The following is a 24,915-nucleotide window of genomic DNA, read 5'->3' as shown; positions in this document are numbered from 1 at the left end:
AAGTTGGCAAATAGCTATAATTTATGTTCTTTTTATCAATTTAAAAACTATGTAATAGTCTGGTTATGTCCATAAATGAGATAAGTCAATCTCTCTCTCTTTTTTAACTTATTTAGCTGGAGGTCCCTTATAACTGGCAACATCAAATGAGATATTTAAGGCCAAAATAAGCACTGTGATGTACTTAGAATTAGTACCCCAGTATGTTATATATATGTGAATATGAAAACTATTATTTTTATTGTTGATAGAGCTGATTTAAAGTTCCATTATATTAGTTCCCAAATCCACATATAAAAATATATAGATCTTAGCATTTCTGTTGATATATTGAGCAGAGTATTGAGATAAAGAAGCAAAGAAAACTAACCCTGTACTCATGTCCTGTTTTCCACACTGAGCTTTAACTAAGAATTACCTGTCATTATAATTACCTTGATGGTGGGGTGCCTGGGTGGCTCAGTGGGTTAAGCCTCTGCCTTCGGCTCAGCTCATGATATCAGGGTCCTGGGATTGAGCCCCGCATCGGGCTCTTTGCTCAGTGGAGAACCTGCTTCCCCGCTTTCTGCCTCCCTTTCTACCTACTTGTGATCTCTTTCTCTGTCAAATAAATAAATAAAATCTTAAAAAAAAAAAAACTACCTTAATAGAGGTTTATGTCACACAAAGTTCTTTTTTTTTTTTAAGATTATTTATTTATTTATTTGAGAGAGAGAGAGAGAATGAGAGAGAGGGGGGCGTGTCGGAGGGAGCAGACTCCCTGCTGATCAGGGAGCCCAATGTGGAACTCAATCCCTGGATTCCAGGATCATGACCTGAGCCAAAGGCAGTTGCTTACCCAACTGAGTCACCCAGGTACCCCTCAAAGTTCTTGAACAATTTAACAGAATTTAAATCTAGATATGTTTTTATGCATGATATTGTATTACATAGATTGCTTTCCTGAATCCTCAGATTCATAGAAGTGATATAGTCCATGGCATTGTTTGACATGTTTTCTGCAAATGTGTTTATAAAGGAACATACATTCTCATTTGTTCTTTCGTTTAAAATGAATATACTTCAGGCATTATTTCTTTCACTTAAAATAGATCTGATTATTACCCATGCATTCCTAAGCTTGGCCCTGGGTACCAGGGGACAGCAAAACAAACACGGTCCCTGCTATGGGTTAGTGCATTGTGGCCCAAAGTTCAGTCATTCTCAGATACTTTTCATTGTTTATTGCATTGTGGACATATGTGTACGTAACTGTACCATTGTTAAGTTAGTATTTAACAGTTCATTTGAACATAAATTTCTTTTCAAATGAAATGATCTTTCCTACAAAAGGAAAATTAATAATCTTGCCAAAACTGAAAGTTAACAGTAAGCAACATGGAAAAATATCATTGTCCTCTGGTCAGTTAGATGTTCTCTACCTTCTGGAGAGTGAAGTGATTCACACAGCCTTGTATCCTCTTCCTCTACTGACACACGGACTCACTATCCATGGTGCTGTTTTATGAGTGGAAAGGCTACATTTGATGTTAGATTGTGGGTTATATCTTGATGTTAGATAGGATAGATAATCCTTTCCTCTCTAGTAAAGTCATTGTCGACATGTATCATACTTTGGGAAACTGCCTGGTCCATTCATCAACTTGAAAAACCATGACCTGGTATCTCCGACCTCATTCAGGTGGGCCATTTGTCAAAATGTCTTTAGCTCAGAGGTTAAATGTGTAACTCCAGTCTTTGCAGAAGTATGTCACTTTGAAGATTCCAGTAATTTCACAATTCTACATGCACACCATGCAACAAACATTTTAAGGTATCCATATCCTTGGTATTATACTTAACATTGTCTATGCTCTCCTTTAACCTTGCTGCCTTTATCATTTTCACTTATTATAGGTGCTGCTATTTCAGGACCAGAATTACGGTCTTCACTATGAATACACTATCCCATCAGACCCTCTTCCAGAGAATCAGAGCTCAAAAGCACCTGAACCCCTTTTCATGTGGACACACACAGGCTGGGAAGATTGTGATGCCACATGTGGAGGAGGTGAGGGATTTTCTAGCATTTATCTTATCTTATCAAAACAGCAGCTATTTTCTGATTAATTCTTGATCATTAAGGCACATTTGCAACTCCTTATCTGAAATTCCAAACTCCTTAAAGGATTGGAAACTGAAAGTTTTTTGTGACAAGTGTGGTGCCTAAATGCCTGAACTGTGTATGAATTAAGTTAAAGAAAGGCCATTTACAGTTAATCACTGCATTACTTTGCATAAATATTAATGTATTGGTTTATAGGGGCTGCTCAAGGCACCACACAGTATATATGTCCTTTTATATCTACTTTCTGTATTAACTTTTTATTTTTATAGAATCTTCAAAGTTCTAACTTCCAGATACATCTACCTACAAGAATTATAGCTCTGCAGTAAATACAAAGGTGCTATGAAAGAGTAATATCGGGCTTGCTTCTGTGCCATTTGCGTATTAGTTTGAAAAGACAGAGCACCTGAAGAAAATAATTTAATGCCCCTTGTTCCTCCATTTTGTTTCTTCAAAAGTGTCCATCAACTATTTTTGATAAATAGAGATGTATTCTGAAATCTCACTCAAAGATTTTAGATTTTTTTTTGTATTAGAAGTTAGCAGGTAAATAAAACCAAATTGCTTCAGCATAAAATGTGAGATTAGCAAATCATTTAATCCTGGAGTCCCAGAGATTAAATTGATCATCACTTACTCTCAGAACCAGTTAGGTCAAGGCAAGATCTCAGGGCATGGGGCTCCCAGCTTGCCTTTTTATCACATATGTCAGCAGCATAGTACTTCATTTGTGTTTTGCACTTAATAACAGACTTTTTATAGCTCTTGAGTAATAACTTCCTTCTAAAATTATTTTAAAATATTTACCTATTGAAAATTATTTTTTTAATATTATATATAATATATATAAAACATATATAATATAAACTAGTTTTATAACATATATGTAACATATTGCATGTATGTATATGTTTATATTATATTGCACAATATATACATAATAGATATGCAATGTACATATATATGTTACATGTATATTATATATACAATTTTATAATACATAAATAATATAAACAAACTAGTATATATAGTATATAATATAAATAACATAATTATATAACGTATATATATCATGTATTGTACATATACATATATACATATAATATACACATAATATATATAATATATAAGATAACAATATATAATATATAATATAAACTCATTTATAACACATGTCTGTATATATAACAAAAACAAACTAGTTTATAGTACACATATTATATATTATATGTTTATATAATATATTATATTATATATTTATGTATGATATATATTGTTTTATACATGTATAATATACACATATTTAATGTATAATATAATGTGTAAATATAATGTATGTGTATAATATGTGTATGTGTATAATATAAACTAGTTTGTACAGAAGTTTTGTTCTCTAGGCAAAGAAACTATTGATACACATACCCTAAGTGTGCTGTAGCAAAGCGGGGGAAAGAGTACACAGTAGACTAATGTTTGGGGGAGAATGTTTGGGGAAAATGAATCAGAAAATATACAGTATAAGTAAGTAACATAGTATAAAATTGTGATGATAAAAATTAAGCAAGAGTGAGAAATAAATATGGGTTGGGAGTTGGGAGAGGGTAGGTGCAGAATATAATGATCCGAAAGGTCTCAATGAGGAGATCACACTGATTTAAAATCTACAGCGAGTGCGGATGGGCACCACCTATGAGGGTAACTGGTGAGAGCAAGTCCCAGGCAAAGGCTCTGAGGCAGGAGTAAAGCAAGGAGTAGTAAGAATGCTAGTATGACCTTCCTTTATTGAGTGATGTGAGATACCATTGGAGGATTTGAATAAAGGAGTGATTTGTTCTGGTTTTATGTTTTTAAAAGTTATTTCCATTTCTGCATTGAGAGTAGATGGGAAAAAGAGAAAAGTAGAAGTAAAGAGATCAGTTAAGAAGTTACTACCGCAGTCCAAGAAAGAGATGATTGTAGTCTGACCCCAGTGTTAGCAGAGGAGGTGGGGGAAGTGGTCAGGTTCTGTATATTTTTGAAAGTAGAACTAACAGAATGTGTTGAAAGACTAGATGTGGAGTGTGAGAGAAATAAAGATGCCAGGGATTGACTGTGATGGTTTTGGCCAAGCAACTGGTAGGATGGAGTCACCATCACCTTACCTAGGAAAGCCTGTGGGACAGCAAGATTAGGAAAGAGTTTGATTTCCAACAGAAGTTTGAGATCCCTTTTGGACATCTAAGTGTGATCAAGTATGATCTATAAGTTAAGTAGTCAAGAGAGAAGGTCAGAGATAGAAAATATATGGATGATATCTTCAAACACTGACTAAATCACGTCACCTAAGAAGTGAGTGAAAAGAAAGAGAAGCTACTAAAGGATTGAGCCTTGGGACACTCTACCATTTAGACATCAGAGAGAGAAGAAACCAGCAAAGCAGATTAAAATGAGTAGCCACCAACACAGGAGAGGCAGGCAGAAGAGAATGCTTTCCTGTAAAGCAAGTGAGAAAGTGTTATAAGAAGGAAGGAATGATCATCTCCATCAAAAGCTTTAAAGTCAAAAATAATGTGGACTGAAAATTGACTATTACATTTAAATATATTTATTATATTTTAAAATGTGTTTATTGCATTTAAACACCTTTATTGTAAGATTTATTTATTTATTTTTAGATTTATTTATTGTATCTAAATATATTTATTAGATCTATTATATTTGAAACATAGAGGTCAATGATGACCTTGTCAAAAATAATTTTAATGAAGTTTTTGGCTCAAAAAGATTAAATGAAGTGGATTCAAAAGAAAATTGAGAGAAGGAGAGTATATGGGACACACTTCGCTCCTGAGGATATAGAGTAATTACAGCAGAAGGATGTCAAAATTACTCTAGCAGTTTAAAAAAAATGTTATCTGTCATCCTTTCCATGGTGACATTTTCAAAGGCCAGGTTTCTCTTGGGCCCCCATATTGCCAAGTGATATGGGAATCCTCTGCTTTCCTGTCTCCTCCTCCTAAGCCTCTCAAACACCCTCAGAGTCCCATTCTTCACTGATGCTAGAGGCCATTTGACTTAGGGGGTCCTGCTTCACATCCTCTATCTAAATAAAAAACGAAAACACAAATGGAAACAAACACATTTAAAATGAAATTCTTGGGTGACTAGGTGGCTAGGTTGGTTAAGTGTCTGCCTTCAGCTCAGGTCCTGACCCCGGGGTCCTGAGATAGAACCCCGCATCAAGCTTACTGCTCAGTGAGCCTGCTTCTCTCTTTCCCTCTCCCTGCTGCTCCCCCTTCTTGTGCTCTCTCTCTCTCTGTGTCAAATAAATAAATAAAATCTTTAAAAATAAATAGACAAAATGAAAATGAAAATCCATATGGTTAGAATTTTCTTGTTAATATAACTGAGACAAGAAAGACCAGCCCCCATCCAATGGTGGGCTGTGGGGAAATGGAGTGATAAAAAGGTTGAGTTCTTGGTATAGCACTGAAAGGCAATTATTAAAATCTGTTTGTATTTAAAGTCTAGACAGGAAAATGTTTGCCCCATAAATTTTGTTTGCCTCGTTTTTTTCATGCTTTTGTAATTGCTGTCTAATAGGAGCTACATTAGAAGTAAACATACAGAATTTATTATCAATCTTCATTTTGAACAAACAAATTTGGGGGATTCACATTTTTTCCCCAAAATCACATCATTTACAACGTAGAATATGTTTTTCCAGTTGCCAAACTTTAATGAACAGAGGTTTGCTATAAATTTTTTAAGTTCCAGAGTCAGAAGGGCTTTTAGATAGTTTTAAGCATAACTGCTTAATTGTTAACACAAGAAAATTTAAATGCATACAGATTCAGTGACTTCTCAAGGCCACATGCCCAGTGTGGGTAGAGGTCACGTTAGAATCCAGGACTCCTAACTTCAAATCATCTCTCCTCCTCACACCTCATACTTCCTTCAAGAGCAGCTCAGAGGCTTCATGTCATTTCTTTTCACAAAATAGGGCATGTTCCTTAGAGATCATATAAATTTTGTTTGGATTCAGAGAGATGTTTTATTTAAACTGTTTGATAAAAATTTAGATATGTCCCTATTTTTTATTTCAAATGCATTATTTTGTAAAATAGTCCTAATTAGACACAACCTTTATATGATTTACACTTGAATAGACCTTCTCTTTCAAATCTGTTCCATTGTGTTTAGTCAACAGTTCTCAATTATCTCTGACAATGTTAATAGGGTACATACTCCTTTCAGTGCCAAAATATTTCTGGGCTTTTGGATATTATTTTCCTTTGCAGTTCATAAATAAAGCGGATGGACAGGATTTCAAGAATCGCATCACTTCTAACTTCATATTGTCCATTTTATAGCCAGAGTTTATAATCTTTCAGCATATACATGAATTAGAGGAAAGTGAGTTCAAAGCACAGAACATTGGAAACAGATTTGTACAAAATTTATCTTCAACAGCAGAAAGAAGTAGTGGCACTATTTTTTTTTAAGATTTTATTTATTTATTTGACAGAGAGAAAGAATGAGATCACAAGTAGGCAGAGAAGCAGGCAGAGGGGGAGGGGGAAGCAGGGGATGTGGGGCTTGATCCCAGGACCCTTGGATCATGACCTGAGCTGAAGGCAGAGGCTTAACCCACTGAGTTACCCAGACACCCCATATTGGCACTATTTTACTTCACAGGACTATATGAAGCAAGAGCAAATAAAATACCACACAGCAATATAAGATTTCAATGTTTGACATATTATTTTTTGGATTCTGTTGTAAGGCATAGACTGCCTGCAATAAGTGGGAAAAAAAATTTTTTTAAAGATACCTACTGTCATGTAGCTAAATTTTTATTGTAATAATCTTTAACATCAGAATGGCAAACTCTTTTAGAATGAAAAGCCGAACTAAAGTTAATTCACTGCATTTGAATTAGTTTTATTAGTATCAGTTATTGTAAGATATGCAAAAGCCTTTCAGAAGGAATATTTTTAAATATCGAATGGAGGTTGGTGATCTTAGGAAAATTTTTCCAACAGTATAACATATGCAAGCTTTTTGGCACTGTCTTCTCACATTCTAATGATAGTTTTAGAATGATTTGAAAGGATATATATCATTCTGTATTTTAGCATTGGCCGTTTAAATTAGTCCTTTTACTTTCAAATGGCTTAAAATGTATTTGGGAAATAAATATTTATTTTGCATTGGTGTTCTAAAGCATCTAAAAACTCTTTGAAGGGATGTTTTAAATTTATCTTGGCACCTCAGAAGTATGGTTCACCGGATAAAGTTCTTTTTGACATGAAAGACCTGTTTTAAGTGATCTTGGTCTTCAGAGGCATTTAAAACTTATCATTTCATGGTATCTGAGTGTCATGCGTTGAATAAGCATTTCACAGTACGGCATATAGTAACTGTATTACTCTGGAGTTTATTTTGAGCTGGTGAAGAGATTAGTTATATAAACCTAGAGTAAGAGCCCCAAAATTCAGTAATCTTTTTTGAAATAAATGAATAGCATGCTTCTAGGAAATCTAAATAGATACAGTTTGAAAGGGGAAGAAATAAGCCAACATCCCACATTCTTCCCTTTAGTCCAGACCCAACCAGCTGAAGACCCTCACTTTGTTGGCCTTATATTGTGATATCCTTTAGACATGGGTTTCCTTGTGCATGAAGGGATTCTAAGGAGGATCCAAGCCTTTAGATCGAGGATGAGGGGACATATCTGAGGAGGACACACCCCCTATCATTTTGCCAGCACGGTCTGTTTCCATTGTCCATTTTAAAGGCATATTGCCATTGCCTACACCATAATAAATGTTATTACCTGATGAAAATGCACCAAAATATATTTTTTCAATACTACTTTCTTTAATAAGAACATTTTTATATTAATGCAAACTCTTTATAAACTTGAGTTTTAATATGTACATAATTCATTAGCTGAAAATGCCATAGATAACTATCCCCGTAATTGGTCATTTGTTTTGCAAATGATTTTCACCTTTTTAGGAAATAGTCTTGAGATGAACCTCTTAGAACACAAAGCACTTTGGCCTTGACTTACATTCTTGTACTTCACTCGTTGATTCCTTTACCAATGCCTTCTATGCATTCACTATTTCTGAGTGGCCCAATGATGAGTGCTTTCTGCTTTTAGAAGATTCACTGTTCATTTAGTAGGCATCAGCTAATAATAAAATCACTGTGCAGAGTGATATGGGAAGATGTAGAAATTATTCCAGGGATATGCATACGTGCAAAGGCACTGAGGTTTATTAGAATGTTTATTTCTAGGGTTCAAAATAGGAGGATCAAGGAATGAGAGATACTTTGGCCCTTTTTTCACTTTTTTATAGAAAGAAGTTAGTGCATGAAGATTCCTGAGTGTTATGCTAGCACTCGAGTGAAATTTGTCTTGAAAGTTATGGGATACCATTAAGCTGTTTATGTGCATGAAAATGATGAGGTCAGGTTGGGTTATATATTGGGTGTTGTAAACAATACAAAATAAAAATATTTTCACTAAAAAGGATGAAATAGTCATTTTAACATTAAACCTAAGTCCTGAGGGAAAATTTTTATAGAAATATCAAAAAAAAATGGCTAAGAATTATATGGCATGCATAATTTTGGGAGACATCCAAGTTAAAATATGTATGCTTTAAAAAAACCTGCATTTTACATATTTCTAAGAAGTGCTCAGAAAAAAGCCCGTCATTCTCATTAAAAAACAGTTACTTTGGGGGACGCCGGGGTGGCTCAGTTGGTTAAGCAGCTGCCTTCGGCTCAGGTCATGATCCCAGCGTCCTGGGATCGAGTCCCACATCGGGCTCCTTGCTCAGCAGGGGGCCTGCTTCTCCCTCTGCCTCTGCCTGCCATTCTGTCTGCCTGTGCTCGCTTTCTCCCCCTCTCTCTCTGATAAATAAATAAAATCTTTAAAAAAACAAAAACAAAAACAGTTACTTTGGTTTCACTTATTTGCTGGCTATTGTTAGTTTGATAGAAAATAAAGAAATACATAATTTGAGGGAAAATTATAAAGACAAATGAATATATATATAGTCTTCGTCCTATAGAGGTTCAGAATTTTATTTAAAATTTGTGGTGTCCATTAAGATAGAGGGGATTTCGATGCTGTCTATTGAAACAATGAACACACTCCCAAGAACATGTTTATTTATGATGCCAGTTTGAGAAATGTGATCTACATGGCTAGAACATATTTTTATTAAAAATATCCATTTCTTGGGGTTAAATACTATCTGAGACTGGAAAAGAAGGCACCCCATCTAATATCTAGTCTTCATCAAGTATCTTCAGAGAACAACAAAAGAGTCAATACATAAAAATCACCCTTCATTTTCAGATTGTGCCCATTACTCGGTAATGAGACCAATTGCATAATGGTTATGTTCTTTTATTCCTAATTGTATTCAGAACATCGAAACTGATTTCCCCAATGCTTATTTAATGGGAATGACCCTGAGGTGAAGTTAATTGCCATAAAGCAAATAATACACTGTCAACAGCATGCACTCCTTCTGGTTCAGGCAGAAAGCCAGTACTTCATCACTCTCTGCCCGTCCCTAGGTTCCACAATATTGAATGTATAGTAAATACTGCTCCTAGATGCTAGAATGGAAATTTCCTGTGTTGGCTGAAACATAAAAATATATAAAAGAAAAAAGTCAAACAATAACATTTCCATATGGCTTTACAATCTAGTTGTATTTTCATAGGCATGGTGTGCCTGTAGATGGGCAATAGGTTTCATCCCTCCAATTCTGTTGGTTTCATTCAATGAAATTTTTAAAAAGTAGAGCCAGGCTTATCCTATCAGCTAAAACATGTGTGATGTGAACTTCCTTGCTACACTGTGGATGGAGAAGTCCCAATTCACAATCATATGCCTCTCTACTGTCTTAGAACACAGGTGATTCCTGAAACAACACAGGTATCTGTGTCTCTTTTGACATATCAACACTTACACTTAAAGGATTTTTTTCAAGAGCTTAACATGTTAGCTCTAGGGTAGTAACCAAAGTTATGTATTTTCATTAAAAAATGCTGTGTAATTAGTCCTGAGTTATTCACCTCATGACTACCTATATGTTCAGCAAAACGTTTCTGGATAATGTCTGTTGGTCATTTTTTTGTAGTGTAGTTGGCAGGAAAACCACTACTTAAGTTAGTTTAGGCAATTCCATCTATAATGCAAAAGAGTGTTTTATGAACTGGAAGGTGTTAAATTAGATATTAGAGCTAACATTTATATTTGATGAGAATAATGCATATGTTAATCCTCCTTTAAAGTAGGCATCATCAGAATGTAGAAGTTGTACTGAACATCTGTTAACATTATACAGAATTTTTACAATATCAATTTAGTATGTGCATTGGGTCATAAGGGAGCCCCTGGAATGTAGGAAACTAGGAGGAAGTTAACCAAAATCCTGGTCCCAATTTTTTACACTAAAGTAACTCATTACCTCGTGAGGCTGGTTTTTCTCTGTGAAAGAATGAACATAAGCCATGTCTGTTTTTTCTGCAGTTTATTTAAAAACTGAAATTGGTAGGTATTGAACACTTCTTATGCGTAAAATTTGATGCCGCACTCCTCCCCTTCTTGACCGATCAGGGGAGAACTTGGGCAACCCCTAAGAATTTACCCCGGGCATGAAATGTGGCCTCTTCTCTGCCAGTTCCCATCAGCTTGCCTGACTGTGTGGGGTGCACAGAGCAGGCTTAGAGGACTTCCAAGTGGAGATGTTCATTTACGTAAGCAACTAGCCATAAAGTCCTACAATTCATCCGCCGTTCTCTTTGCCAATCTGGGAAAGGACCCTTTACCTACCTGGCACCCTGTTGTCTCAGTTGAGCACCCATAGAATAAGTTGCATTGCACCAGACCTGGAATTCTCCAGATAGGGCATAATTGGCCAACATTGTGCTGCCTGAAGATAAAACTAAGTGGTTTTAATAACATAGTATGCAATAATCAGAGTTATGATTATTAGTTACTACACACACATGGCGAGGAAGAAAGAAAGGAGAGAAGTAGTCATTTTTTTGAAGGCTACAAATTGTCCTGGGACTGTGCCCCAGTGTTGTTGAGTGGCAAAGGAAGGAAAGGTCCTAAACCTATACCTGCTCTTCTGCCTTCTTCACCCTGTTGCTTCTTCCCATCCCCCATTCAGGTCAGAGCAGAAGATACTTAAAAACTATTCAAAGTAGCCCTCTCTCTACATTCTTTCTTTCCTTCTTCCTTGACACCAGCCTTCCCGCTCTGTTAATTAGAGGACAGAGTGACTTCTCTGCTACCAGCCCCGGCTGTGATATTTGGCACAAGCGGCATGAATACTCTGAGCTTCCTAATTATCACGGCATGGCAGTCATCGAACCCTAACTAATGGCCTTGCAGTAGAGACCCAAAAGACTTGTGATTATTTTCCTAATCCTTCATGACCCATCTGGCTTTAAAATTGTTAGTTGATTTAATTACTTCATAATGCCAATCAGTTAAATTAGATTATGAAATCTTATATAGATATTTAGACTCTTGTAGAGAAAGAGAATTAGCACATGTGTAATAGGCTCTTTAGGTGGAAGATAAAAATCTTGTCAAGTAGAGAAAGAGAATTAGCACATGTGTAATAGGCTCTTTAGGTGGAAGATAAAAATCTTGTCAAGTAAGTGTACATAAAGTACCCAGATAAAAATAAATACACCATGCAAGTCATCATTTTTACCTCCGGTAATCAGAGTTTATCCTAACAAAGTAGAAAAGCCATTTTTTTGAAATCTGATGAAAAATACCAGGAATCCCATGGCTTTTCTTAGAGCACGTCACAATAAACAGGGAATGAGGATTTCTAGAATGTGCTGTCATGAAGGCATACAGGTTGCAAATTACAGCTTTCCACCACTTAATGCTAAAAGATGGCATAGTCCTTACTAACAAATTTAATTAATGTCTTGGCAACTTATGCTGCCACAATCCCTTGGGAATATAAAACTTGTTATTTAATATTTTTTTAAGATTTATTAGTTTATATTAGAGAGCACACACGCACATGTGCCAGCTGCGGGAGGGCAGAGGGAGAGGGAATGAGACAATCTCCAGCAGATTTTGTTCTGAATGCGGAGCCTGACAAAGGGCTTGATCCCAGGACCTTGAGATCATGACCCTGCAATCAAGAGTTGGACACTTGGGGCGCCTGGGTGGCTCAGTGGGTTAAAGCCTGTGCCTTCCGGTCAGGTTATGATCCCAGGGTTCTGGGATCGAGTCCTGCATTGGGCTTTCTGCTCAGCAGGGAGCCTGCTTCCCCCCTCCCCCACCTGCCTGTCTCTCTGCCTACTTGTGATCTCTGTCAAATAAATAAGTAAAATCTTTAAAAAAAGAAAAAAAAAAGAGTCAGACACTCAACCGACTGAGCCACTCAGATTCTCTGCCATTTAATTTCTAATGAGGAAAAAATAACCATTTATCTCCCTTAAGCCTAGAGATGCATTTTTATGTAAATGATAAGTAATATCTTTATTGATGTAACTTAAAATTCCTTCCGAAGTCTGAAAATTACAACAAGCCTATGCATATCCTCTAAATCATTTACATAAAGACCTATAATTTCTTTTTGTGTGTTTTTTTGTTGTTTATTTGTTTGTTTGTTTGCTCTTTGCAGGAGAAAGGAAGACAATGGTGTCTTGCACAAAAATTATGAACAAAAACATCAGCATCGTGGACAGCAAGAAGTGCAAATACTTAACCAAGCCTGAGCCGCAGATTCGCAAGTGCCATGAGCAGCCATGCCAAACAAGGTAACCGTGTCCTACCCACTGTGAAAGCTCCACGTGGCCACTTATTTACTAGCATTCAAAACATACTCAAAATATTAACAAACTCACTTTTTCCTAAAGACAGTGCAAAGGAATATGTACCAAAATTCAGGGTTTTAGACAGGCAAGGTCTAGGAAAGACAGATCATTGCCTGAATGGAAAGAGAATAAAAGCAGCAAGGCAAGCTAGGATTTCCCTCCACTTTCATTGTATTCTCCACAGCATGAAAACAACTAAGTGGGACAGATGAGGTATAATTAAAATTATGTGATAATTTGTTGGTCACTTCTTCAAAAATCTGGTTACGGGTTGATTTTAACTAGTTGTTCTCCAGTTCTTTGAAATGATGTGTTAGAACTTGCCAAGGATGATATAAACCAAAGCAGAACTGGCTCGGACCCAGTCCCTCCCAGGACACCAGGGACAGTGTCGTCCTCCTGTTCCTGAGACTGCCTCCTCACTTTCTCTCCCAGAGCTCCCAGTCTGACTGCCCCATTCCTGACCTCTGTCCACTGGATTCCCATGCTGGGTCCTAGTTACAGAACAGTCAGCCATTTTGGTCTTCTGTGACTTCCGCAATGAGTATGAGATTACAAAGTAGGCAAGAAACTCTTGAGTAGGAAGTAAGATGGGGATGCTGAGCAGCTGAAAATGGTGTAGAAAGAAGACTATGCCTTAGTAACCTGCAGAGACGAGGAACCCGAGTCTAATTTGGAAGTGAGCTAGGGGCAAGACTGCTTGGAGTGGTTCCAATCATAGGGCTCCTTGAAAATCCATGTGCTTCATATAAAAATTAATGGGCTTCAGTGGGACTGACCCCAGCGTCAAAGGTCCTAAAAGCTTTCAGAGAAAGAATAATGAAAAGAGTATGAGCCTGCATTGATTCCTCTGGAATCTAGGGTTAGGGACGTCTGTTGAGTCTTGACACTCAGAGATCTGTTTAGGCTCAGTGAGTAAGACAGTAGTATTGAGTTCCCAGGGAGCCACACAAAGACTGAGCTCCCCTCTCAATGGCTCCTGCCTTGGAATTGCAGTGGATTTGCCTGTCCTGCATCTCAGATGTGCAAAGAATCTGTAGCTTTGTGCTGGTCTGTAACTAATAGAATATTCTTTCTGATGCTCTACCACAGTGAGTAAGTATAGAGAGAGGAGGAACAAAGTTGCCAATTGACTATATTTAAACCTTTCTGTCTTAATCTCTTTGGGAATTAGCGTCATCCAGGCTAATGCTGGGTTCTTCTGGCTTCCTGGTCCCCCCTGCCCTCCCCACCTCTGATGTAGCACTGATCCTGAGTTCCCTTTGTTTCTGGTTTATTGCAAAACTCAGTTTTTAAGCCCTTCAGATCCAGCTCATGCTATGTTAATGAGAGCTTAAAAGAATTTGGAAAATCCTTTCTTCCTCTCCAATGCTGAAATTCCAAGGCTTGTTTTTCTATAGATTTGGTGTATTTAAGGTGACAAAAGCTGATTATCAACTTTTTCTTTCCTTTGTGTTCCTGCTCCAATATTCTTGTCCCTCCCAACCCCCCTGTCCTTCTAAGGAACAGGACAGAAGAATGATATGTGAAAGGATGTTCAAAAAGAGAAAAGCACATGAACAGACTCTTAGTAATGTTATTCCCATTCCACCTACCTCGCCGTCGGCTTTTCGGCTAACTTCATAAGTAAAATGAACTAATTAAGCTTTTTTCTGAGGCGATGTAGTAATCAACAGGAAAAGTGATGTAGGGAATTATTGGTACCTGCAGTCAGACCTTTGACTCCTTTCTGTTCAGGGCTGGAGAGATTTAAAAGCAGGGTTTTGGCCTTTGCCCCATCAGCTAAAGAACCAGGATCATTTTAGTTCTTACCATTCCTAAGAATTATCTTTTTCTTTATCTCTTTTAATAGATATTAAAATGCTAATTTATCTTGTGTTAAATAATTTGCTAAAATATTTCAAAACACCATTTGTTTCATATACCATATAATTTTTCCATTTGGAGGAAAGAGCATTGCCTTTTTCTGATTTATCAGGAATCCTGGAGGAGTTGGATTTGAGGACTAGAGCATATTTGTCACTTCCTAACTTGGTCTGTAGAGGATCAGAATGTACAATACACACCATTTATTGTTCATCACTGACCTCAGCTATCTTGTGGGAAACTGCCTTGCTAATATTAGACTTGGTAAAATGAATAGTTTTGAAAGGTCACTACATTTCTGAGTGAGAAATTTTTGCAGCTGGACACTGGATGTCTTTTTTGTTAGAGATTATTATCTTCCTTCTCTTGGAAAAGAAGTCATTATATTGCAAACCACCAAGAAGCAATGTCAGTAAGGTTAACTAAAATACTGAAAAGTAAGAAATGGACATGAGCAATCATTAGGGCTCATGGAGGAAAACTTTCTGTGACTTATTGGCATAACATAACCTTTAGTTTTCCTGTCTCTTCTTTTTCCCTACCCTAGCAAGAAACATTCTTACTTCCATTTACATGTATTGAAAAAGTCACTAAGTAGACTGATGGGACTCTATGTGCCAAATACAAAATATATCAATGCACTAGTAAATAGCTTTGGAAGAAGGAATCTTAAAGATAAGAAAATGGGATAATTCCAAATTAGATTAATTCTAAAATACAAAGGGCTTTATTGGAATATGTTTTACATTCTATGCTTATTTTTGAGGAGCTTTCACAAGGAATGGAAAAAGTAACTTTTGGGGCACCTGGATGGCTCAGTGGAGTAAGTGTCCCACTCTTGGTTTCTGTTCAGGTCAAGACCTCAGGGCCATGTGATGGAGCCTCATATTGGGCTCCATGCTCAGCTCTAAGTCTACTAGAGACTATCTCCCTGTTCCCACCCTGCTCCCCCTGGCTCATGCTTGTATGCACAAGCTCTCTCTCTCTCTCTCTCTCTCAAATAAATAAATAAATAAATGATTTTTAAAAAAAAAGAAAAAGTGACTTTTATCATCATACTGAAGATCTCTAAAGATTTATTTTATTTAAAAAAATACGGGATTCCATGAAATTGCAAATACTTGTGGTTCCATAATTGGAGGGAAAAGTATGTTCATGGGTTTAAATTGTGCTTATAACCTGTGTATCCACATGTAGAAAGATGAATCAGAAACTAAATAAATTTGGAAGATAAATACTTTAGGAAAAATCCACCAAGGGAAGGATGCCTGGGTGGCTCAGTCCATTAAGCATCTGCCGCCGGCTCAGGTCATGATGCCAGGGTCCTGGGATCAAGTCCCACATCTGGCTCCTTGCTCAGCAGGGAGCCTGCTTCTTCCCTGCCCTCTGTTCTCCCTGTTTGTGCTCAGCCTCTTGCTCTTTCTCTCTCTGGCAAATGAATAAATAAAATCTTTAAAAAAAAAAATCCACTAGGGGACTGCCAAGCAAAATGGTAGATCAGCATCATACTTGATAGACCAGGGACAAGAACTTTATTAGAGGGAATACTGGAATGCAAATGTTATCAGGATTTTTTTTTTCCTTTTCAGAAATAGAAGCATAGAATCATTTAGAATTAAGCCATTGTACAGATGAGAAAACTAGATTGTATGTGATGTGACATTCCAAACTTTGGATTATTGCCAGGAACATTTGGACTTAAGGAAATTTGGAGAAATCGATGCTATTTCTGTAAAACATAGACACAAATACCAATTTGAGAAATGTTTAATGACACACTATTGTATGCAATGTGTCATGGATGCAAAGAAGTATAAGACATTGATCTCTGCCTTTAAAGAGTTCATATACTAATCAGGAGAAGAAGGGCAAAGTATGTAGGGAGAATGTGAACACCTCCACTTCCCTAGGGAATATCTAACAAATGCTATGTGAGAGCCACAGGCCAGATGCCAGAGGGAAAAGGAGAGCACAGTTGTTGTGGGTTGGATGGAGGAAGGGACTTGGAACTGACTGTTAAGAATCCAGGCGGTTGACACTCCCTAAACAGGTACCATGTGGTGAAAATAGAAAGAGTTTGAGGAGCAAGCTGAGCATATGGTTTCTTTTCCAAACAAATGAGAGATGAAGCTAGAGAAATGAGTTAGTATAAATTACCTATAAATATACTGTAACATACATAGTATATACTATATACTGGGTCCCTATTGTATAGCAGACAGTATAATAATAAACACTTCTACAAAGGACAAGATGGAAACTTCACAGCTGTGAGTATTGTACTGTGAATGTGCACAGCTAGTAAGGAACCCAGAATTAAGCTCAGGACTTTGTCCTGCATTGTGCTGAAATAGGATTGTGCAGGTAGTTTGGGGTAGATTTGGATTCCCCCGCTATAGGGTTGACCTAATAATGGGGAATGCAGAGAATGTTTTACTGACAAGAACCATATAGATTTCACGAGTCAATTTTCTGGCACAGGCCTTGGTTCTTCCCAAAATAAATTTGGGGAGGTGTTTAAATTAGTGGTCCTTAGGCTACATCCCAACTCATTAGAAATGAAAGTGATTGTAGATATGTACCACTGCCCTGAGGATTGTTTGAGGAAAGGATGTCCATCTAGGTGTTAAAATGCCTATGTATTGGCAGAATCACTGAATCAGTGAAATTCAAGAAAAAGATTTGGAGTTCTTGAGGACCTCTGAAATGAGGTCGCTTCATGTTTAGTCACTGGCCTCCAGTGTCTTGATTCCATGGCCACTACATAGAAGCCAACTGGAGGAAGCTTCCATAGCTTTATCCGGAGGATATGGACCAGACCCAGGAATCTTGTTGCAAGCCATTATTGATGTACTAACGATTGCTTCCTCCAGGTAAGAGGGTCATTCTCAGGGACAGGGCTCTGTTACCTTGCTCATATCTCTGTTTGTCTCACGGTGAGGTCATCTACAGCCTCCTTGCAATTTCTGACTCTACAACCTTGTGACCCTTGGTAAGTTGCTAAAAAAATCTCCCCTTGCCTTGGTTTCCCTCTCTGTAAAAGGCCACGATAGTCGTAGCTGCTAACACTTGGAATTATTGTGAAGACTTAAAACACAAAGAACAGGAATAACTTCTGTGTGTTAGCAGTTAGGTACTTACTGGGTTTCTCAGTGTGGCCAGTGTGATAAGCTGTAACAGGAAGAGCACGGAGTATGGCGCGGACCAAATCTAAGTCTTAGAGATTTTAAGACAGAGATTCGAAATACAGAGAACTCAAAGTGAGAGAAAAACACATGTGTTTTAGAGAAAACTATTAAAAAACAAAAGAAAGAAAGAAGAAGAAGGGGAAAAAAAAACAAGGTAGAAGTCACTGTGCAAATTTTGACTCCAGACATGACAAGATACACAATGGATTGGTATCTTTCAACCAGTTTCAGTGGTTCTTGCTTTACTTTTAGATGGATGATGACGGAATGGACCCCCTGCTCACGGACTTGTGGGAAAGGCACGCAGAGCAGACAAGTGGCATGTACCCAACAAATGAGCAACGGGACTCTGATCAGGGCCCGGGAGAGGGACTGTGCAGGACCTAAGCCTGCCTCTGCCCAGCGCTGCGAGGGCCAGGACTGCATGACCGTGTGGGAGGCAGGAGTGTGGTCTGAGGTGCGGAACGTGCCCCCATCTCTTCCCATGTCCTTGCTGTCCTCTGACTCTCAACTTGTGTGAGGGCGTGGGCTGTTGCATGCTGAATCTTTGTGCAGAGCAGTGCAATACCATCTCTTAATTTTTCTGATAATAAAAGTCATATACAGGGCACCCGGGTGGTTCAGTCAGTTAAGCGTCTGCCTGCGGCTCAGGTCATGATCTCAGGATCCTGGGTTTGAGTCCCACTAAGGACTACCGGCTCAGTGGGGAGCTTGCTTCTCCCTCTCCCTCTGTGCTCTCTCTCTCACCCTCTCAAATAAATAAATAAAATCTTGTAAAAAATAAAGAATATACTCATTACATATAATTTTGCAAACAGAAAAAAAAACATTTATTCTTCATTCAGTCAATATTTTAACATAAAAACAAATTTTATGTTCATTTTAGAATGCTGCTTTTTCATTTATGTATCATGAGTACACTCTTTAGTGGGCAGAAATGTTAATACGCATTTGATTCACTCTCTATCCATGAGCATTTAAAAGGGAAAGAAGAAAGAATGTTAATATTTAACAATCATCTCCTGTAAGCAAGAATTCTGTTTTTATTTCTTATTTAGGATATCATTTATGTTTAGTCACCAATCCAAGAAGGTTAGTAGCTTCACCATTTTATAATACAGCCCAGAGACATTCACAGTTTACCCAAAACACTATCTGAGTGGGAGATGGGAGGTTTGAACCCAGTGCTGGCCCACTCACTGCACCGCATACCCATTAACGTGTTGTGTGGCGAGCACAGTTGTGTTCCACACCCAACTGTATGTTTCTTTTCTGTTATCATGATGTATATCTGTGCATCATAATCAACACCAGTTATTACTTTGATTTTCTAGCTGCTCTGAAGCATTTTAGGTGAAGAGGTGGCCACATGCACGCACACACACACACACACACACATCCTTACCCACACATGTGTGCAGATGCATGCATGCACAAACACAGCAGAATCATTCATATGCTTAAATCTCAGACTATAAGATAGCATGTAAAATTGACAAGTGGAAAATGCTAGTTTACAATGAGTAGCCAGTCTTTTGAAAACAAGGATAAAGTAGCTTAGGTAATAAGGTTCGGGAAAATTCTTCAATTAACCCAAACTCTCCCTCCCTCCCGCCAAAGTACATTAGCAAGTAGTGTGACTTTCTGTTGGTTTCCTTTTCTGGGCTATACCTTGCTGTTTAACAGATCCTTTTTCATTGACAAAGTATACTTTTGACAACGAATGTAGTATCTAACTTTACATCAGAATCAATCAGTTGGATCTGGAGAGAAGATTCACACTAGCAAAGGAACACACCCCACCTCCAGCCAAACTATAACATTTTTTGCAAACTTTTTAGGAGGAAATAGGCCAGAAATATTCTATACAGATTTTTGACAGCAGGTGGGAGCAATAGTATGCCTCAATGCAGTCTACCAATTAAAAAAATATCTCTCATTTTTTAATTTAAAATTTGACTTTATGAAACAGGGTTAGTTCCAAGTGCAAAAAAATAAAAATAAATATTAAAATGCCAAGTTACACATGCAGTCCACTTTAAAACTCAATATATTCATACACATACACACAAATGAGACAATCACTCATTTCAGCAAAATTTATCCTATTTAAAATATCGTTAGTTCCATGCTCAGGTTGTCAAGAACACAACTGTTGGAGTTCACGTGGTTATTCATATTAGTATTCATAACTATATCATTGTTAAACATACAGCTGCAACTCTTGCTTTGGGCCTTTTTCAGATACAATTATTCAGGGAATTTTCAAGTTTTGCCTTATCTTTTATCCCTTCCCTTCTCTCTCCCTCTTCTCCCGCCCAATGTTATTTTTGGTCCCTGTGTCCAGATAGTCATGATGTGAACCTTTGTAAAACTGAGAAGCTTTACACATGTTCCGTAAAAAGGAGCATAAATGAAAATGAGATGCTAAGTTGCTTCTAGAAAAAAAATAGGTGTAATATACATATGTGCTTTATATGTTATGTCACCATTGTAAGTCAGGCATCAATTATTTATGAAATGAACTAAACTATTTTTGAACTGAATTATATTTGCAATGCATATAGTCATTTAGAACAATGATTTCTAGGGGTATATAATTATGCAATGAAATACTTTCCTTTTGCTAAGATTCTCTCTCTTTTCACTTTAAGAAGAGTCTGTGAGAAATGACCCTCTAAAAAAGTTTTTTCATTTCCACAGACATTTCTTAGGGCTAAAACAGACTAAACCTTAGCAAAAATACATTTTTGAATTTTCTTCCATAACTATATGTACATATCTGATGCCAATTAAGTTTAGCATTTTACATTTTGATCACTGTGTATTATTTGTTCCTCATTAACAATCATATGTTATATTGCTCTGTGTAGTAATGGTCCTGTGTTCCTGAAACTCATTACCTCCAGCACTGTGCCCTAAGCTTCATCTGGATCCTGGTCCTGGGTATTTTCCTCCTCTTTATTCTTTAACCTGGTCTTTATGTGAGTGTTAGGTTTATGAGAGATGATTAGAAATATTACTTAACATAATTTAACCATTGGTGTATATCTCTAATCACCAACCTCATCCAGACTCTCTGGTGTTATCTTCTAGTGTTCGGTCAAGTGTGGCAAAGGTGTACGTCATCGGACTGTGAGGTGTACTAACCCTAGAAAGAAATGCGTCCTCTCCACCAGACCCAGGGAGGCTGAGGATTGTGAGGATTACTCGAAATGCTATGTGTGGCGAATGGGCGACTGGTCTAAGGTGAGACTAATTCTGTACATTCACAATATTAGGGGATCTATACAAAGGTATAGCTCATGAGAGATGGAGTTTACATTCCCAGGTTCACATCCTATCTGTCTTTGATCATGAGCTCTATAAAACCATTTTAAAGATCAAGTAAGATAAAAAGTATAAAGCACTGAAGACTGACACAAAGGAAGCCCTCAAAAAATACTATCTATTGTTATTTTGTTGTAAATTTTATTGATATCATTCTTTGTCAGAATATTTTTGTGTAAAGCTTATCTAATAAACAGAATACTATCAGATAAGTACATTGAAAATATAACTAAGGGAGGTTGTGACAGCATTAAACAGAGGCAGTTTCTACCTTAATATGTAAAAGGCATTCTTTTCCCACCAATTTGGTGGTTGTGTATAGGAGAAATGGAAAGGAACAGCATTCTTGGAGTCCTTTGCTCAAATCAAGTAGACACAATTCATATAGCAGGGAAACTAAGTTTAATTTTGTGATGATAGTAATATTTAAATTTATGAATAAAGTAGAGCCTCATATATAAGTGAACCATAGAAAACAGCTCATCTATTCATTCTACATAAAGTATTAATAAATCCTATGTTTTAAAATAAAATTCTGATCATTTTGGGGTGAAAACAGCTCCCAGATATGCATCTTCAAAAATGTAAGTATCTGGGACACCTGGGTGGCTCAGTTGGTTAGGCGGCTGCCTTCGGCTCAGGTCATGATCCCAGCGTCCTGGGATCGAATCCCACATCGGGCTCCTTGCTCGGCAGGGAGCCTGCTTCTCCCTCTGCCTCTGCCTGCCACTCTGTCTGCCTGTGCTCGCTCTCTCTCTCTCTCTCTGACAAATAAATAAATAAAATCTCTTAAAAAAAAAATGTAAGTATTAATTAAATAATCCCCTGTGCCTTGCTGCATCCAGCTGTGATATTATATACCTATTATCATGGAATCATAAAATTCTAAGGCTTAGAAGAGACATAATAAATCCTCTCTTCCTTCCCTTTATTTGATATATGAAGAAACAAGTGGTAGTCGCTGAGGCATGCTAAGGAGTGTGGTGGCTTTTCATAAAGAATCCTAAAGGCCATTCTGGAAGAAATCTTCCCAATGTGTAACACACTGTGGTTAAGCAGTTTGTGTAATGTTGCCCCAAAAGAAGTTCCTGACACTGAATATCTATTTTCTCGTGATTACTGGTGCCTTTCCTCTCTAAAAATGTTTGCATATCAGCATCACATGTTCTTGTAACCTGTATTCTCCTTTCAAAGACCTACAACATTTAAAGTTCTCATTGGGACTCTTTAAAAGGTGCATTTGTAAAAAATGTAAATCAATCCCTCCCTACAGAATTAGCAAATACCCAGCCCAGTCCATGCAGCTCTGAACTGGTGAACCTCAGAAGGGAAACCTCACACTTAAAAGGAAACAACTTTTAGGGGATAGAGAATTCCAAATTAACCACAAACTATTTTATTTTCAGGGTTAACGTTTTCCTAATTCTAAAAGAGGGAAATGCAGTGGGAAGATAGGGGCAAGACCGTGGCTTGGAAGTCAAGACAGGAAGGGCATAGTTTGGACAGATGGACCAATTGGTCAAGCTACTGAATATATTTGTATCTTTGTTTCCCTATGAATGAAGTAAGGAAAATAGATAACACCATTGTTTTCAAGTTATGTGTATATTAACTCTTTCTTCAGCACTGAAGGTATAAAACAGGGCAAGGGAATGAAAGTCCTAGTTGGAGGGATGCGGGGGAAGACCACCCACTGCTTTCTTCTCACTGTAGTCACTCCACATTTATTTATTTTGGCTTGTGAAATTGAGGTGTTTTCCTGAAGTATAACAGTTATTTTTCTAAGAAAAAGTTTAAAAACCTCTAGAATAGATAAGCTGTACTTTTCCAGCTTTATTAATTAATAGGGATAGTGAGGGGTAGCTGGATGGCTCAGACGGTTGGGCGTCTGACTTTTGGTTTTGGCTCAGGTCAAGATCTCAGGGTGGTGGGGTCTTAAAAAAAAAAAGGAAATACTTTAACTCATAAGTGTTAACCTCTAGTTACCTATAAAAAAGAAAAATTGTAATTGCAAAGAAGAGAAGATCTAGTTTTTGTTATAATTTATGACAGAACCATAAGCTCCTTTGTTGCTGCATATGGAAATATGGCTAGCAAATCCTATTTGCATCACATGTTCTATTGCTATTGACTAATAAATGTGCCTATTCTGTGGCGTCTGGTTAAATCTTAAGCAAAGTCAAAATTAACTGGGGAGATCATAAAAAACATAACTTTGCTTTTTGTGCTAAGCCTGAAAAAAAATGTTTTTTTTCCAATTTACCAGAGTAATATATGTGTCCCTTTTTAAGTGTACTTAGGTTGAATTACTTTAAGTTGGTTTTGTTGAGTTACTATATTGCTACCCAGCTTGAACATTGATAGCCTTTGTGGGTAAGGAAAGGAGTATACAGGTCTAATAACTATTCATCTTTGTTCTATGGCTTTTTACCTTTGTCTCTTGGCCTGTTTGTTTTTGTTTGTTTGCTTATGAGATTCAGTTTGTTGCATTTTTTTTTCTTAATATGGATATAAGCCTTCTCTTTTCCTTAAAACTGTTTCCTTGTTCTTTTTTTTATTATTATTCAAGATTTTATTTATTGGACAGACAGAGATCACAAGTAGGCAGAGAGGCAGGCAGAGAAAGGAAGGGAAGCAGGCTCCCCGCTGAGCAGAGAACCCGATTTGGGGCACGATCCCAGGACCCAGAGATCACAACCTGAGCTGAAGGCAGAGGCTTTAACCCACTGAGCCACCCAGGTGCCCCTTCCTTGTTCTTTTTTATGACTGAGGTCTCAGCATAACAGATTTAAACAGCATGCACAAGTTAAAGCAAGAAGCTCCAAGTGAACTTTATTGATTTCTCCCCTTCTTTTTCACTCCCAACATATTACTTTCATGTTAAAATAAAAACCATCCCAAAATAATTGTAGAGAAAAGGAATAATGCTGCGATTATTAAATTTCATTGATTAAAGTATTCACGGACAGAGGGAGCACATAGATTTCTTGTTCTTATCAGCTGTGTCCCTGGAACAAGAATAGCAACAAGATGTGTGCAATTGTGGGTGGATTTCTGTGTTCCTCAGAGTTCAATAAATCTGTCAGTTTCACTCAAAATCTACTAGTATTTTTTAAACTATTGATAAACAGAAGTAGACTTAAAATTAAGCCTTGGATGGGCTTTAATCGGGGATATTCAGTGAGATATCCACAAAAATTAGCTATGAAACCCTGTTCCTCCCTCCGTAATATGGGTGTATCATTGGAGAATCAGTTAAAACACAAATAAATCTTCAGCTTGTCCCACTGTCTAAAAGTTGCTAATCTCTGTTGAGCCAATGGTCTATTGGCTAAAAGGAGGCTTCCTAAGGAAACGGTTTGTTTATGCCTCAAACTGTTCACTGCATTGTATCAGCCTATGTGATTTCTGACATCTATGTTTTGGTAGCTTTGTGTAAACAGTGGAGAAATTGCTCTCAGCTTGAAAGAGAAAAATATAAATATAAAATATAAATCCAAAATAAAATATAAATCCAATATTCAAAAGAGAAAAATCGGTCCTAAAAACGTTACC

At 37.2% G+C, this 24,915-nt stretch overlaps 1 protein-coding gene across 1 annotated transcript in view; it reads left to right on the top strand.

Moving 5' to 3' along the window:
• Positions 1-24,915, top strand: part of ADAMTS19 (ADAM metallopeptidase with thrombospondin type 1 motif 19) — a 256,769-nt gene that overhangs the window by 212,611 nt on the left and 19,243 nt on the right. Inside the window, exons 18-21 of the mRNA XM_045075551.1 lie at positions 1,897-2,050; positions 12,784-12,919; positions 18,283-18,487; positions 21,127-21,279. Coding sequence (XP_044931486.1) covers positions 1,897-2,050; positions 12,784-12,919; positions 18,283-18,487; positions 21,127-21,279 — 648 coding nt within the window. The remainder of the gene's footprint in view (positions 1-1,896; positions 2,051-12,783; positions 12,920-18,282; positions 18,488-21,126; positions 21,280-24,915) is intronic.

The sequence above is a fragment of the Mustela putorius genome, unplaced genomic scaffold (genome assembly GCF_011764305.1).
Source record: "Mustela putorius furo isolate JIRA1106 unplaced genomic scaffold, ASM1176430v1.1 tig00000145_pilon_pilon_pilon, whole genome shotgun sequence".
Classification (NCBI taxonomy): domain Eukaryota; kingdom Metazoa; phylum Chordata; class Mammalia; order Carnivora; family Mustelidae; genus Mustela; species Mustela putorius.
The sequence above is the reverse complement of the archived record's forward strand: the minus strand, read 5'-3'. Positions and strand labels throughout refer to the sequence as shown.